The sequence below is a fragment of the Cinclus cinclus genome, chromosome Z (genome assembly GCF_963662255.1).
Source record: "Cinclus cinclus chromosome Z, bCinCin1.1, whole genome shotgun sequence".
Classification (NCBI taxonomy): domain Eukaryota; kingdom Metazoa; phylum Chordata; class Aves; order Passeriformes; family Cinclidae; genus Cinclus; species Cinclus cinclus.
The window spans coordinates 74,430,600-74,448,601 of NC_085084.1; the positions used below are offsets into that span (position 1 = coordinate 74,430,600).

Sequence of the window (18,002 nt, forward strand, 5' to 3'; positions counted from 1 at the left end):
GAAAATCTGCTTTTGAAAATAATTAGTTATATGGCATTAATACAGTATTGTCTAGTCCAATGTGTGAGGAATAATATGAAGGGTTGGATGTTTTGAGAATTTTGTCTATGTTTTGCTGAAGATTGGTTTGTTGTTTACAAAGGCTTCCAAAGCTGAGGTATACTTTAACTCATTTTACATATGTTGTGGCAAAAATGTCAACATTACTACACAAAAAAACACATATAAACAATACTATTACATGAAAAACTCTTTTACATTCTATTACATAAGCCCCAGCCTGGAAGCAAGAATTATGTAGGAGGTCCTGGCAAGTTGTCTAAATCATCAGCAAAAGCAGCTGAAGCTTCCAGATGATAATCAGTCTAGTGTAAGTTACTGAACATTATGCATTGTTGCTGTAGGACTTGATAAGTTTTAGTTCCAGATATATCTAATCATGATAGAGAAAACTCAGTGTTGTCAAATGTGATGTCCATCATGGATGAGTTTTGAAACCATAATTTGATAATGATGTAAATTTAAAACCTCATGGCGCTTCAGGATAGCTTGGATCAGCTGCTTCAATCAGGTGGCTTCAATCAGCTGAAAGCTGCTTTGAGTAAGGTCACTACAGGTTTCTTTTAAGGCCTTTCCCTGGCAAGTAAGACTGTTCAGAAAACTCACCTCTAAGTAATTCTGATATTCTTTGTTCTCAGAAACCAAGAAAGAATCAGTTCTTTTGAGGCCAGTACACAGCACATACAAAAAAACTATTCATCAGTTGCTGATTGACAGATTCCTGTCAAGTTTTGTATCTGCCTCTAGCACTCAAGGGTAATGGGTAGGTTCACTTACTCATGAGGAGCATTGAAATCCTTTTCCGGGTAGGTACAGATTTTTTCTCCCAGGTTAGTCAGCAGGGAATGTTCTGATGCTCGTATTTGCTGAATGGAAAGATGAGAATAGGTTCCTGGTGTCACTGCCGTCTTACAGCAAGATGTTACAACAAGAGGAACAGCTTTGTTTCAGGCTGATCCTGCGCCCGGACCATGTGATGAATGTTCCCGTTATATGTGTGCTTCATGCGTAAACAGTAATTCCTCAGTTGTGGATCACTGGGAGCAGTGCAGACGCCCAAAAGCTCAGATCTGCTAATGTGAACACACGCTTCCCCGCCCCCTTCTTGGCATAACTTGTGATCGCAGAGCCATGAAAGTATGTGAGTCCCTCCCCCAGCACAGACCGATCCCACCCAGCATATGATCTGGGCCCCATGTCAGCCAGAGCAGGCAGCACCAGCTCACCACAGCGCTGCTCGCAGCCGGAGCTATGACCCTAACGAAAGAGACCTTCCACGGGGCTCTTCCCCCCACCTCTGGAGAGGCCAAGGCTGACATGGATGGCACCAGCAAGAAGGAGGAAGCTCCGAGGCAGTCAGTGATGAGGACTGGAGCAGCGGTGCCAAGGAGACGAGCGGTGCGAAGGCTGGTCATGCACAGCATGGCCATGTTCGGCCGGGAGTTCTGCTATGCCGTGGAGGCCGCCTTTGTCACGCCGGTGCTGCTCAGTGTAGGGCTGCCCAAGAACCTCTACAGCCTGGTGTGGCTCATCAGCCCTATCCTGGGCTTCGTGCTGCAGCCCGTGGTAGGTTCAGCCAGTGATCACTGCACCTGTAGCTGGGGCAGGAGGCGACCTTACATTCTGGGTCTGGGCATCATAATGCTGTTAGGCATGGCTTTGTACCTCAATGGGGACGTGACGATCTCAGGTGAGTGAGGGGCATGTGCTGTGCTGACAGACAAAACTCATCCTAGCCTTTTGAATCAGAAAAACGAGAGGGGTTCACCTTTTCCTTCTTAAAACGCACCATTAAAATTTGGTATCATGTGACTCGGGTGCACTGAAGGAGCTGGGGAGCGCTGTTATGTTTGTGTACATTAAATCCTAACACTGCATGTTATGTACCCTGTGCGTAGTGTTTTGTAGTCTGTGCATGTGATTGCAAGTCTTTGTATGTTGGTTTGGTTGCCTGATAAGCTCCCACAGGTAAAGATTTGCTTAGGCCATAGAAGCTTTTATGAGCTAAGATCTACTTTGTCAAATTATAATATTGTTTTTGTGATGTTATACATATCCAAACTGAATGCCCATTCATTCCTATTTTAGATGGTTTAGTATTTAAATTACTAGTCTTTAATTATTGCAGCAGTGGCTTGACTCGGGGCTGTGTTGTGCTGGTGAGAAATGAAAGTCCTTAACTGCATGGAAACACTGTTGTAGCTGAAACATGCAAAATCAATCATCCCTATTGTTGCATTTTATCTTTGGATGTAGTTTCTTAAAGTCTTGATAGAAAGCTGTTGCTGACTAGGCAGATGGGGGAGGTGTGTGTTTTATGGATTGATTTATTCTCTTCCTTGATATTATTGGTGTTGAATATACTTGATTTCATTGACCCAGAAAGAGATTTTGCAGTCAACTCTTGAGTATCTAAAACAATATGAGGGTGGGACAAAGAGAATAAACTAGAAGTATTACAAAATGCATGCTTTTTGCTACCAGAGCGTGCCTTGAAGGTGTTAAGGAATAGATAAGGATAGTGATGCTCTTGGTCATGGAGCTTGAAGCATTCTGAGCATGTGCTGACTCAAGGCAGTAAGTCACCCTAGTCCACCTCAATGCTATACAGCTCTCCTGCTCCTCTAATGGGATTCTGGTGTCACTGGAGACTCTTGCATAACCAGTCGTTTTTTAGATTTTGAGGTATCAGGAAAGACTAAATGTGGTTTTGCAAAACATGGCACTGTTGCTGTCAGAATGAGGGTGTTTTTCTTTTTTTAGCTTTCATCGATGAGAGAGACAAGCAGCGGACGTGGGCAATAGTCATTACCATGCTGGGAGTAGTACTTTTTGACTTTGCAGCTGATTTTATTGATGGTCCCATCAAAGCATATTTATTTGATGTCTGCTCTCATCAGGATAAAGAGAAGGGTCTGCATTACCACGCCCTCTTTACAGGTACACTGATCCCTTCTTTTCCTCCCTACCCCTCATAGGAGGGGAGGGTAATTGCTTGGATTTTATCCTCATTGTGTTTCTAATCTTGAATGAACTGATCATCTGATCCTGCACTTCAGTCACGAGACTTTTGTTGCTGGGTTTTCACTATTCCAGAGAACAGCAACTTGTGACTGCTGCTACAAGAATTCTGAAGAAGGCTGCAGGCACAATTACAGCAACACAGACATGATTTAAGAGTAGTTAGTTATTTTAAAAAGTGAAGTAGGGCTTGTTTAGTTAGTTTTGTTTGGTATGTTTTCAAGTTTTTGCTGAAGCAAAAATTAATGGGTGTAGCTTGTTTCATTGCTCATAAAAATAACATTTTTGACATGTGATATGACATAGAACAAGAGCTGAACAAACCAGCTGATTTCCATTCTTCAGCAGTGCTCTGGTATGTGCTGTATAGAAACAGGAGTTCTGTGTAAAATTCAGAAATTCACAACTCCCACAAAATATGTCCAAGTGGTTCAGTTCAAGTTCCTGCAAATGGAGTTTACAGCTTCACTCGCCTTTGTATATTTTTGGAATGTTGCTGAGTTACGGAAGGACACAAAGTTGTTGGAACAAGTCCAAAGGAGAGCCATATAGTTGATAAGGGGGCTGGACCACCTCTCCTATGAAGACAGGCTGAGAAAGTTGGGGCTGTTCTGCCTGGTGAAGAGAAGGTTGTGTGGAGATCTCAGGATCTCCAGTGTCTGAATGGGGGCCACAGGGAAGCTGGAGAAGGACTCTTCTTTAGGAAGTTGAGGGGAAATTTAAGCTGAATATAAGGAAGAAATTCTTCCCTGTGAGGGTGTTGAGACACTGGAAGAGGTTGTCCAGGGAGGTTATGGATGGACAACCTTGTCAATGTTCCAGGCCAGGTTGGATAAGGCTTTGAGCAGCCTGGTCCAGTGGGAGGTGTCCCTGCCAGTGGCAGGGTGGGTGGACTGGATGATCTCTAAGGTCCATTCCAACCCCTGAACACTGATTCTATGAAATCATCTGTACAATGTGAGCCTTGTGCTGAGGAAATGCATGGGGAAAACAGCTAAGACACCTAAGGCTGTGAACCTGTGAAGTAACCCAGTAGGAACCTCCTGCCATGTCTGAGAGCAGTCCCTATGAAAGCAGACTACATGAGAAGTCATGCAGTCTTTGTTACAGCAGATTTTTTGTGGCTGCTGAGCCCCCACCAGGAGCAGAGACCCACAGACTCAGTAGCAGTTACTCAGTTCAAGGAGGGAGTGTAGTAGGTACTGACAACAGGCTGATTTTGGACTCATTAAATACCTATGTCTAGGAACACAGATTATAAGGGAAGCTTAAAGCCACATGGGAATGAAATTGGTATTATCCATTAGACACTGACAGATAAAATGTTAAAGAATCACTTGTTTGGACAGAGAGAGGAGTGAGTCTCTATGCATATTCAACACAACTCTAGTTGCAGTTCTTTTTTTGGATGATATTAAGAAGTATCCCAGTTTGAAGCTACAGATTCAGCTGATTCAGTGTACTGAGCTGCAAAAAGGGACATGGGACAAGTAACATGGAATAAGACTAGGTCAGAGTGCATGACTTGGTTGAGCGTCCTGTGCTCTCCACAGCAAGTTCATCAATAACTCTTCCTAACTGAAAGATCCCTGTCTAGTGTTGAAATCCTCCCTTCATTGGAGTTTTACAACCTCCCAAGGCAGTCTTCTCCAGCAATTTACTGGCCTTGGTGTTAGTTTTCCCCAAAATGTAATATTGATATCCATTCCCTGCAGTTTACATTTATCATTCACTGTTTTGTCCCTATTAGACACAGGCAGCAGTCTTCCCATTTCTTTTCCAGTTTTTGTTTTAGGTATTATCTATTTTTACCCACTTTAATTCCTTCCTTCCTTCCTTCCTTCCTTCCTGGAATCCTTCCTGGAATCCTTCCTGGAATCCTTCCTTCCTTCCTGGAATCCTTCCTGGAATCCTTCCTTCCTTCCTTTTATACTTAATATTTCTAAGATTTTACTCACCAGTTTGCTTTCAGTTTAGGGATTGCCCATGAAACTTGAGAGCTTTGTAGTTATGAAACCCATGGCCACTTATTCAAGTGGAAGAAAGAGTGCACACACCCAACAACTCAACATTCAGGCTGCATTCTAGTATCATAATGCTTCTTTTTCAAAACATGCAAAGACATCCTCAAATGTCCAACATTCTCTCTGCAAACATACACTAAGAATAAGTAGTGTAGATTTTCTTTACAAAGTTATTAATAGCGAATTTGTTTTTTATGACACAGTCCCCTGTGAAATGCCATAGGACACAATGAAGGAGGGGCATAATCAGACCCAGGAGGGCAAAGAAGGTACAGAAAGCCAGAGTGAAATCAAAATCCCATGTTTTGTTGGGGAAGCAAGTGCAAGTGCTGTCAGTTTTTGTTAGATGTGGGGCTTTGCTGTTTTCTGTTGTTCTAAGCAGAAGGGTAGAAATGCTTCCAGGTTCTTGGAAAGTGCCTATCCTATGGAACTCCCAGTCATCCATCCCCCAGAGCCACCTGGTTAACAAGGTGTCAGGACCCTACAAAGGTGCCACCCCTACCAGAGCTCTCTACTGAATGTAACAGAGGGCAGGCTTCTCTGCATCTCTGTGTGCAGTTTTAACAGAGAAGAAATTGTAAAAAAACCAAACTGACTGAAAACTGGGTTTATTAACCTCGAGGCACAAAGTAGCATTCTCTTTTCACCCTTTAGTCTACCTCTTCTGAGAAAGTTACTAAATGTGATTCTGTTCCTTTCTGTTTTCTTTTCCAGGAGGTGTGGTACTTGAATTTAAGTACAAAGCAATGCCTTTGGGTTTATTTCCATTTTTTTTTTTTTTAATTTCACAGGGAGGCAGTATTTCTGTTTGGACTAAGCTAAATACAATACATTTTACAAAGTCTAAACTATAGATAGTCTCGATATAAATTTAAAAATGTTTGTTTTATGAAAATTTTAAAAAATAAAAACATTTTTTATAGGATTTTATTTAGTTTTACTTGTATTATTTACCATTTCAAAGAAAATAGAGCTTCAAAGAGTCAAAAAAAAAAAGATGGAGCCTGTGTTGCTGTTTGTTCAGGCAATTTCTGGAGTGCTCTGCCTGACAGATCTGAGGAGATTTTTCACGAGATGTTTTAGTAACTGCTCATGTATGTGATTAACTCAGTATTCCTATTTCTTGTGATAAATATCTGAAGAATGATTATTCCATAATTTCTAGAGGGCATCACATATTATGTATATGTGTAGGATATTATGTACTCTTTGTTTATTTTACCAATGCCAGTAGACTTTTTTTTCATTGTTTGTTTTTTTTCCCACCATTGTAGGTTTGGGAGGAGCCCTGGGTTACCTTACAGGTGCTATGGACTGGGGTCAAACTATACTAGGATATACCTTGGCATCAGAATTCCAGGTGATTTTCTTCTTCGCAGCCTTGGTTTTCATAATCTGCCTTACCGTACATCTGTGCAGCATTCCTGAAGTCCCACTCAGATATGAAAACGAAGAGGCAAAGTTCTTGTTGGAAGTGACTGAGCCCCACAAATACAGCTCCATAGAGGAGGAAATTAAGAATGGTTACTTAAAACCAATGTGTACTGAAATAAAGGCTGCAGCCAAGCCAGGGAAATGCAAGGTTGTGTCACGCACAGAGGTGAGTGCAGAGATGATTTTATAGGATGTATTTTGCATCCTTGGAGACCCCTTAATTAGCTAATGCTGATTGTTTGCAATGGAGTCCTTCCACACACACAGAAAAGAACCCTCCACCAGGATACAGAGGAAAGCCTGCTTGTTTGGTTTACTTTTCTACCCTTGTTTTTTCTTCAGAAGGTATTGCCAGCAAGAGGGATAAGACAAGCTAGTTCTGATGCTTTGATCCATTGGCAGGGATGAGGGAGAACCTGGCTCTGTTTTCTGATTAATATCAGTCTCTTAGTATCCTCCTCATGTGAATTTTGTAAGTAGGATCTATTTTGCCCATTAATCTTGATATAGTTAGCATAAAATGGTGTGCAAAGACTACAGACCATTAATATTTGATGTAGGTCTCTAATTCTCACTGAAGTCCACAAGATTTTGTTCATAGTACATGTGAAATGTATGTTCCCTATCTAGTAAACATTTGGGTTTTCTGCCGCTCAACATTTCATTGAGCACTAATGCTTTAAAATTGCTACTTCTGCAGCAGTGCCACCTTGCTACTAGAGTTTGAGTTTTATTTTGAGTGAGATTGTACCTGTGCCTTTGTCAAAATGTTGAGGTGCAAGGGAACAGTGAGTACTTTTAAATCCTCATTGATATTCTATTTCTGATGCATTTTTATGAGAGCTTTCTTCAACCTAAGGCACCTAGGAAGAGGTGAATCTTCCAGAAAAATAGCTGGGGAGCCCACTGCTAGCCTGGTCTTGGGAACAGATGCTTGTTCTTAATGTTTGGTTGATGACTTTTAGTGCTAGAAATCCTCATGGTTATCTCATGGTACCCTACATAAGCAAAGTATAACACAATAATGGTTACACAATTGCTTCTCATTTTAATTTCACCTTTGATTTCTTGGCATTATACATATCCATCCATGACACAAAGGTTTGATAAATCAGGTAAAATGTAGCAAGCATGTAAAAGTGGTTATAAGTAAGAAAGCAATATTCTTGTTTAATCTGTAAATAAAGGGATTTATTATCTTTTACTATAATAGCACTTGGTATTTCTAACCAGAAGAAAAATATTATTACACCAGATGCAAGACATATGAAATGAGCACTGCCTGGTGAGAATGCCAGGCAAACACAGGCTGGGGGAGAACATAAGGCAGCAGCTGTGGGGAGAATCTGACAAGAGCACTGTGATGCTGTCTGAGCTTCCCCACTGCAGGCCAAGTTGAGCAGCCAGCATCCTTCACTAGCCCTCTTCACTCTGAGCATCCTCCAAATTGTTAGAGATGCTGAGAGTCATCAATTTCTTGGACCAAGTGGGCTCTACAAAAAGCAAGAAGGCAAATGAAGATGAGCGAGCAATGCAGTGAAAGTGGGGGAGGGAGCAGACTGTGGTTTGGGGTAGCCTCTGCCTTGGAAAGAAGTAATTCCATGGAGTCAGTAACATGGAGTTCCATGTCTGACACCAGAGGTGAAGCTGTGGTGTCCACTGTGGGTGAGCCTGTGCCACTGCCCTCCTCTCTGACCAGGCTTGGCAGCCTGTTAGAGTCCCCTAGTGCTTTGATCAGTCTCGTGTTTCTTTCATGTGCATTTCTTTCTGTGCATGCATTCTAGACACTCACTGTTTTAATAATCTGTCTCCTGTGGCACATGTTTGCTGTGTTCATTCATTACCATAATCACTTCCTTGAAGAAATGGTTTGGCTTCCTGTTTTTCTCTCTTTTTTTTTTTTAATTGCAGGCATCATGGCTATATTTCTTCTAAATTAAGAGCCTATGCTCTCACATGCTAATAGCTAACATGGTTATTTATGAGATTTGACCTGTTACAGTATGAGCAGACACCCAAAGCAATTGGCCTTGCAGTCTTTTGAATGGTGCTAAATTATTCAGGGTCCACTGCCATAAAGTCCAAGTCATATTGCTTTCTCTGTATTCTTATCATTTTATGCCCTGAGTTGTAGTGATTTTGTAGAGATTGTTTGGTATTGTGAGCTTTTGAAGGATAAGGGGCTTAAGCAGAGCCAAACTTTGGCACATTATTTAAATTAGCATGCAGTTTTGTGTGCTGGTATGTTTTGAATGTGTGCATTAAACATTTTTCGTTTCCATTTCTACTCTCTGAAATATCTAAATAGAAAGCAAACATTTCCATCAAGCTGTCAAATTACTGTTTGTAATCATTGCAGTGTACTTTGTAATTCTGTGACCATATTTTAAAACTTTGATTGGAAAGAATATTTTAAAAAGCAGTGTGGAAGAATTACAAACTAAATAAGTCAAGTCAAACGATAGTAATTATGCTTGAAATAACACTAATGAGTCAATCTGGAATTTGTTTGTTTTCTTTTTATAATTGCAGAAGAATATAAAGCTTACCCTGTTTAGAAAAAGACAGTGATGCCAAGAGAAATTCCAAGGGATTTGGGCAATATAAAGTCCAAGGTGGAAGTCAGCAACTTGAATTTTGGCATTCCTATGAGGATTAAAAACCTCACACTAAAGCAAACTATTTTCCAACTTTATATGTGGTGATTATTCACAGAGTAGTTTTCAGCATAGCTGAGTTCAAAGGAAAGTAGAATTGCAAAAAGTACAACACTGAAGGAAGAAAGGAAAAAATGACATCTTACTAAAAACTGAAGGCAAGATCCAGTACAGGAATTTCCAGTAATTAGCATAACTGTTCTTCCACATTTCATGACATAAATCTTCCCTAACCATCTCTCCCAAGGCTGTTGTCTTCAAACATTATGAGGAGAAAATTGCAAGCTTTTATCATGCACAGTTAAAATTGTATCTTTCTTTTTTTTTTTTTTTCATTTTTCTCTCTCTCTTTAAAAGCAGTGAACCATGCAGGAACTTTAATAGAGGAAGAATTATGTGTCAAAATACCTGATATCAAGTACACCGACAGTAGTTAAAAAAAAAAGTAATAGAAATTATCTGATGAATGTAACTGGAAAAGAAACAGAGTTTTGGGGCACAAGGCTGAGACAAGGAGGGAGATAAATGGGGCATTAAAGGTGATGAGAAAATGTGATTTTCCTCATCAGTGAGATTTGTTAACCAGCACCAGTTAAGTTTTGATTGTGAGGTGAGTTATTTCTGTCATGGTATGAGGTGTTCAGATGCTGGAACTCACATTCTCTGTGTCCTGCCATGGTGAACCACAGCTTCTCCTTGCTTCAAGGACAGTGCATAGTGGAAATCTCATGATATACCTGAAGAGGTAGAAGTTTCCCTAGAAAAAGAAGTTTCCTAGGGAATTTAGCACATAGAATGGAAAGGGAATAAGGTATCAGAAATGCTCAGAAATCCACAGCTGACACATTTTAATTTTCAGGAAGTATTTTGAGCATGACTTTTTTTCTGTGGCATCTTTAAATTTTCAGTGGAAAGCTGATGGTCTTTATAAAGAAATAACTTTTGTTTCTGGTTGTTTCTGTTGTTGGTTCATTAGGTGGTTTTTTTTTTTTTTTAACTCTGAGTCTGCTCTGGCAGAAATTTTCCCTGTGATTCTACATGTAAATAATTGTCCTACTGATTATAACAGCAAGAAATGTTACATTCCTGCTGGTATGCTCCATCTCTTTTATAGTTTCTGTGAATTTTATAAATTGAAGGAAACTCAGGACCCAAGCAACACCTCCTAGGAAAAAAGAAAATACTTTGGAATTTTAGCAATGAAAATTTACTACTAAGGCCTTCTTCATTTGCTGTCAGCTATTTCATTAGCCTTCAGGACAATAATACTATATTATTCTTGAATATTTGCTTTAGGAGAAAAGACAGATGACCCTTAAATCACTCTTGAAGACACTTTCAAGCATGCCATCCCACTATCGCTATCTGTGTGTGAGCCACCTCTTTGGATGGATGGCTTTCCTGTCCAACATGCTCTTCTTCACGGATTTCATGGGACAGGTAAAGCATAAAATCCTCTCACTACTCCTCCCTTGTACCATCTCCTCCTCCATGAAAAAGAAATGAAATGGTACTACTATCCTGAGGAAATGACACTGCTGTTAGAGCCATTTATATCTGGATGGCTCAACAATAGTTTTGTAAACCAGCTAATTAAGGTCAGGCCCTTGTTCCAAGCTTGTCTGTGAAATCACTGGGGAAAACCTTTAGTATTTGTAAGGCTATTTGTGTCTAACTGTTCCAAGTGAATGTCTCAGAGCTGGTCCAAACACATCCATTTTTTGCTTTGGCTTCAGAGGTGCTCCCGGATGGGAAGGTTTTCCAGCTGGGGCAGTGCTTGGATGCAGCTGGCCCTGTCCTGGTGTGTGTGCAGCATCCACACAAAGACCCCACCTGCACTGCAGCCCACCTGGCCTCAGGCTGTGCAGCTCTTTGCACATAGGGAGCTACTTGGTAGCAGAAGGTTTTATCTTGCATTTGTCTGTCCTGAGTCCCTTTTCTCAACAGCTGTTTGCCTTCACAATACCCAGTGGTGCCTTTTCCATGCCATTCCCGGGGACTGTATGTCCTTGATGGTGATTCTTGCCTATATGGACGTGTCTGCCTCATTTCTTCCAGAGTACTGATATGCTTCTGGCACAAATCTCTCACTGCCACTCCCTGCTCTTCTGTGGTTCCCACACAGTATTCCCATTTCCTTGTCTTTTTTGTCTCTGTAGGCAAGGCGAGAGCGAGGGGTTTTTTCCCTGCAGGATAGATGAAACTGGAAGAAAAAGGTTTTGCTTGTCTAGACAAGTAACTGAATAAGATGATAACTGTGCGGAAAAATATGTGTGTTGAGGTAAACCTGAAAGAGAAAACAGAAAAAAAAGTTGTAGATAAATTAGGTAAAGAAAGGCAAAGGCAAGAAGGCAGAAGTGAAAAGAGAAAGTGAGTTGGAAGTTGGACACCCAAAGGATAAAAGAGCAAATGCATCAATGCAAAGTAGAGAGTCCAGGAAAAGGCAGAGGGTAATAAATGAGGTGGATCCTGGGTTGTAATAGACCAGGAGACATGAGTGTGAAACCTGAATTACAAATTCGGAGCTGTTAGGACAGACTTCTTGGGTGCTCCTTACCAGGGATGGGGTCCTGTGCCCATAAGAAGGAGGCATTCCCTACATGCAGCCATCCCTGCTTCCTGGTGACTGTAATGGTCTCTTTCAGGTGGTGTACCATGGGAATCCTTATGCACCTCACAACTCCACACTTTACCTCACCTACAAAACAGGAGTAGAGATGGGATGCTGGGGTCTGTGCATCAATGCAATTGCTTCGTCAGTCTATTCTTGTAAGTACCCGTGAATGAGCTCCAACACTGTGCTTGCTGTTTGCCATTGTTTAAAAAACATAAAGGGATGCCAAATTACCTGGAGTTTTGTCTACATTAAAGCATTAAAAAGTGTTACACTCTCAGCATTGTTAGAAACTCATATTTTAGCACAAACATTTTCTGACCACATGATGAAGGCTCACTTTGGGAGTAGGAGATTGTTCTGCACGTGGACTGACCCTGAACACTGGAAATCATACTGAAATTAAATGCCAAATTCTTAGGTGCTCTTTCACCTAGCAGTGCTGTAGCTGTAGGCTGTCGAAGGTGGCCTCTCCTCATTTGCCTTCCCCATGCAGAAGGTCTTCAAGCTTGAATCTTGCTCTCTTACATGTTTATGTGTAAACATGCTAGCTCAGCTCCCCAGGTAGACTTCACCATAACTCCTCCTTAGGAGTAAAAAAAAACTACTCATGATCTGAAAACTCGAATAAGCAGCATTTTGGGGGTTGATCTGAGCATCTAAAAGAGGCTTGAGGGAAATGTTTTCACATTTGGAGCTTAACTGTAGGCATTTCTGTGTGGCCTTTCTGTGGATGAATGTCTGTTCAGCACAAGTATCTCTCAGTGCAGCTGCAGTGCAGGCTGTAGGTTGAGCACTGGGTGGTGTGAGCAAGTATTCTTTGGCAAGTTTATACCTACAGTAATTTGAGGTAATTTCCAAAATCATCAAGACTACTTCCTCCATTGCATTTTACAAAATACAGCCCCTTAAAAGGGACTCCTTGATAAAATGTGACCTATTTTGTTAAATCATATCAGCATTTCCGCTTTCTTTTCACAGACTTGCAGAAAGTCCTTCTGCCATACATAGGATTAAAGGGACTTTATTTCATTGGATACCTACTTTTTGGACTGGGTACTGGATTAATTGGCTTGTTTCCCAATGTCTATTCCACTCTGGCTCTTTGTTCACTCTTTGGAGTCATGTCCAGCACACTGTACACAGTGCCATTCCACCTCATTGCAGCATACCACAGGGAAGAAGAGGTGAGTACAATGTCTCAAGAAGCATTAAGTTTGTATCTGTCTGTGTCTTTTCAACCTGTTTTGGGGGTAAGCTGCATAGAAACCGTGAGCAGCTTTTAATTTTAATTTTGAGCTATTAATAATGACACATATGAATGGGAAGTTTCTGACAGAGAGAGTTAACATCCTGGCTCCAAACTCTCCAAACTCTTCAGTGAAACAGATAATTATTTATCATCACATCTGAAACAAAGCAAATCACAGTATGTGTTCAGGCAGTAAGCAAGTAACAGGGCTCCACTAGTGTTGTCTTCAAGTCCTACCTTCCTTGTACAATTTCTTCCAGCCACGTTAGGAGAGGACTTGACTTCTGAGTGCCTGAGGTTAATAACAAGCCTGTAAAGACTGTAAAAAATTTTAGTTAACTGCACACTGTTACAAAAGCTAATAAATAAATTACATTCAAGTAGAAACAGCTTTATATAGTTCAGTATTAAATCCTATACCACATTTTAATTATCTTTCTAAATGTCTGTGGTTGGGTTTTTGTCCTCCACAGCCTTAAATCCTGTTTCCAAGCAAAATCTGGAAAAACTTGCACACCTTGCATCATGTTGCTGGGCACAGCAGGATCTTCATGTATTGTAAAGTGTTGAGTTCCTTAATGGAAAAATTCTCTCAAGTCTCTTAAGTTAGTCAAACAGCTGGAAACAAGAAAGATTAAAGAGTGTTGGAAAACATTAGAAAGTTCTCAGTATATCTTGGGACATCTGAAGAAATTAATAAAGGCAATGTTGAGCCATTGGAAAACCACATAAAACATAGTTGAAAGCAGCACAGGGCTAGATCAAGTGCTAGACAACATGACCTACTGTTCTGTACAGCTGTCACCAGCACTCTCTGAATGATAAACACACCAAAACTCTTTAATTACTCTACTGATTGCTAGGAGGATCTCTCTTAGGATATCTATGATTCCTAATTTTTCTGTTAATTTCTTTGCTCCTTCCAACAGAGAATGGCCATGATGTTTTATAAACACAAAAAAAAAGACTGAGAATGAGTCCAGGTTAGGGTAAAATCTCAATTCTAAACTCAGGTCAGCCAACTCAGAGAGGAGGAGTTAATGCAAAATTTTTATCTGCTCCAAGACAGAAGTGAAATAAAATATGCTAAAGTGTGCATGAATTTTACACTAAATGGGCCAATATATTCATGTGTTACTTGTATGATAATCAGTTGTTTCTTGTTTGGTGTATGGTACTTACTATGGCAGATGTTAAATTATATATAATTCTATGTTAGATTTTATATTAATGGGTTGAGGTTTAGCTCAATTCTTCTATAATGTACAAGATAAGAAAAAAAAGGAGCAAATATCAAGCACAAGAGTGCATTAATTTACAGATCCATGTATTCGTGGTCAGAACTACTGACACATAGGAGCACTGGGAACAGCCCAGCAAAATAAATATAATTCATTTTTAAAAGTGTCTAAAATTGGGACTTTATAATTTCAGAACAAGGAGCAGATATTTTCCCCCACTATGCACTCTACCAAAATCATGTGCTATGTTTTATAATGCTGCCATTTCAGCTCCTGTTCTAATGCTGCTGTTCCCTAGGATCCAAATTCAATTTTTTTCTACTGGATTAGGAAGAGACTGTTAGTCTCCAATACTTGTGATCTTTGTGTATCTCAAAGGCAATGTAATAGGGTTTGCAAAAAGCAAAAAACATATTAATGTCTAAGAGAATTTAGATACCAGAACACAGTGGTGCCACTGACCTACAGCGTGGGAACTTCTTGTAATTGGAATACAACCTCCTACATTTAACAGCCTGTGCAGGAAGAAAACAAATGTGTAAATTATCACATAATTTCCCAATAAACAGAGTAATTTCTTTCTGGAGGAAGGAACCCCCAGAGATCATGTAGATCCTGCTCAAGGAGGGCAACCTGGAGCAGGCTGCCCCAGGTCTGGTATGAATGATTCCAAAAATGGAGACTCCACAACTGCTCTAGTTAATCTGTTCCAGTGATCCACCAGCCTCACAGGGTGCTAATATGCAAGACACTTGTACATAATAAATGGAGGCTTTTGCTCTGCTATGTATATCATAGCAGATACATTGATTAAAAGTGTTTATTAAAATGGTCCTCAGCAGTGTAGAACAATCCTAGTCTGGATGCTTGTTTTCAGGTTGCTTTCCTCCCCAGTAATAAAAGTATTACATTTGTATTTTAGTACTGATTTCCTTTATGTGCTTTGAGCCATAACTTCAGGTTCCTGCCTGTATGTGTGTGGTGCACATCAGCACTGTTGTAAAGCCTTTGAACATGGTTCCTCACAACATCCTTCCCTATAAAGTTAAAAGATGGATTTGATGAGTGGACTGTTAGATGGATAAGAAAGTGGCTGGTCACAAGAAAGGTCACATCCAGAGGGTTGTAGTCAATGACTCAGAATCCAAATGAAAGTCTGTGACAAGTGGTGCCCTCAAGGGTCTGTATTGGAACCAGTGTGATTCAATATCTTCTTTAATGACATAGATTAAAGGATTGAGTGCACCCTCAGCAAATTTGCAGATGAAACCAAGCTGAGGTGGTTTCATCTGAGGGATACCTGAAGGGCAGGATGCCATCCAGAGGGACCTGGACATGCTGGAGGAGTGGGCCTATGGGAATCTGGTGAGGTTTAGCAAGGCCAGGTGCTGGTGCTGCACCTGGGTAGGAGCAACCCTCGGTATCAGCACAGGCTGGGCATGAACAGACCCAGAGCAGCCCTGCCCAGAAGGACTTGGGGGTGCTGTGGGTGAGAGGCTGGACATGCCCCAGCCATGGCACTCACAGCCCAGAGAGCCAAACGTGTCCTGGGCTGCATCCAGAGCCCCGTGGGCAGCAGGGCAGGGAGGGGATTCTGCCCCTCTGCTCTGCTCTGCTGAGACCCACCCGGGACACTGCATCCAGAGCTGGGGTCCAGCACAGGAGGGACAGGGACCTGCTGGAGTGAGCCCAGAGGAGAGACACAAAGATGATCAGGGGGATGGAGCACCTCTCCTGTGAGAAAAGGCTGAGATAATTGAGACTGTTCAGCCTGGAGAAGAGAAGGCTTCAGACTGACATAATCATGGCTTTCCAGTATTTGAAGGGAACTTGCAACAAAGATGGAGAGGGACTTTTCACAAGGGCATATAGTGATAGGACAAATGGGAATGGCTTCAAACTTAGAGAGAGTAAATTTAGATTAGATATCAGGAAAATATTCTTTACTGTGCAAGTGGTGAGGCACTGGAACAGGTAGTCCAGAGAAGTTTTGGATGCCCCATCCCTGGAAGGGATGCTTAAGGCAAGGTTGGATATACTTTTGAGCACCCTGGTCTAATGCAAAATGTCCCTGCTCACTAGGGCCATATGATTTTTAAAGTTCCTTCCAACACAAACCATTCTATGATTCTATGATGATTCTGTGATAATATGATAGTATGGCTCCTTCAGCCATGAGTCACAGCTAAATTATCCATGACAGGATGACCTGCACTTTTAAATGTCAGTTTGACAGAGCTCAACTTGAAAAAAATGTGTAGTTTTTCCAGTTAATTTTCAATTACATCCTTAAGAGAAGGGATAGACGGAAAAACTGCAAATGAGCAAAAGCAGACAATTTGGTGGAAGCTTGGAAAACTCACTGTTACTTGTAAAATCTCTGTGGTAACCTCTGTAGCCTCTGTGGTGCAAGAATGGGAGCAGTGAGCTATTGACCTGCCCCGCTGCCCCTGGAGGGTGTAGCAATGTCCAGGCCAAGAGCTGCATGTTGCTGACACTGTCCCATTCCTGGGGGTTGTTCTGTGCTTCCCTGCAGAGCTTGAAGCTGCAGGAAGGGGAGCAAGCAGGGGAGCACGGGCGAGGGAAGGGTATCGACTGTGCTGCTCTGACCTGCATGGTCCAGCTGGCCCAGATCATCCTCGGCGTGGGCCTGGGGCTGCTGGTTAGTGCTGCTGGCAGCGCCGTCACCGTGATCTCAGCATCCACAGTGGCACTGATCGGCTGCTGCTTTGTGGCTTTCTGCGTTCGCTATGTGGACTAGGACTGCAAGAAGCAGTTGGAAGAAATCTCCCCAAGGGAGCGTTTCCTTTCTGTTTTCTTTACCAGTAGCACTGGTGCTGTTGCTGTGCTGATGCTGCTGGCATGTCACCATCTCTTACCTCCTTGGATCGGTTGCAATTCCAGAGCTTTATGAAATGGAGACTTGATAAAATTGGTTGCCTCAGATGCACATCCCCACACACCCCCACAGAGTGTTCACATGCTGTGACATGTGATGGTGTGTGTGGCCATGGTATTTTGATGCTCCACACCAGGAGTCATTATGAAACTCCTCATTACCAATTTGTGGAAGTCAATGGATGAAGAATGTGATAAACTGAAGTAATATAAAAGGACAGAGTTAGGAAGAAAGTTTATATTTATCTTGTTTTTCAAGTGTCTTAAGTTGGGAGCTGTTCCCTCCAACAGTCAAAAGCTGCAGGAGATTCAAACAGGTGTCAGGGGCCATGCAGGGTGTAGTTCTGTTATGATTAGTGGTACTGCTAAATGGGATCAGTTAATTATCAGCTACATTCAAAAGCAGATTTGAGTGTGAAAAATGACTAGAATATAAAAAAGATTGAAGCCTGTTGTTTAAAAACATTACTGTAAAGTAATTATTTTGTACTGGATCCTGCTGCTTCTGTATAAATGGAAGTGAAAGTACTGGCTGAGCTTGTCAGGAAAGTCTGTCTAGGTCTGTTTTACAAATCCATATGTAGGTACCTAAAAATGTGTCTATGGGGAACACCTGCCATTTCTTCCTTCTTTAAAAAGTGACCTCTCACTTCTGATGCTGTAATTGAAAAAATAAGCTTATCCAACATAAGAATTTGGTGGCTGGTTGACCATATATATCTTGACATTGGATATGACAGCATTTACTTTAAAGCAGCATCTCTTTTTTCTGTTTTCCTTCATGCTTTGACTGAAATGGCA

General features: G+C 41.4%; 1 protein-coding gene across 1 annotated transcript; it reads left to right on the top strand.

Annotated features, from left to right (window-relative positions):
* The first annotated feature begins 1,311 nt into the window (after positions 1-1,311).
* Positions 1,312-17,064, top strand: SLC45A2 (solute carrier family 45 member 2). Its single transcript, XM_062513415.1, has 7 exons — positions 1,312-1,750; positions 2,824-3,000; positions 6,380-6,705; positions 10,493-10,636; positions 11,842-11,965; positions 12,792-12,997; positions 16,840-17,064. Exons 1-7 carry the CDS (start codon positions 1,312-1,314, stop codon positions 17,062-17,064), a joined length of 1,641 nt encoding a protein of 546 aa, XP_062369399.1.
* Positions 17,065-18,002: the final 938 nt, after the last annotated feature.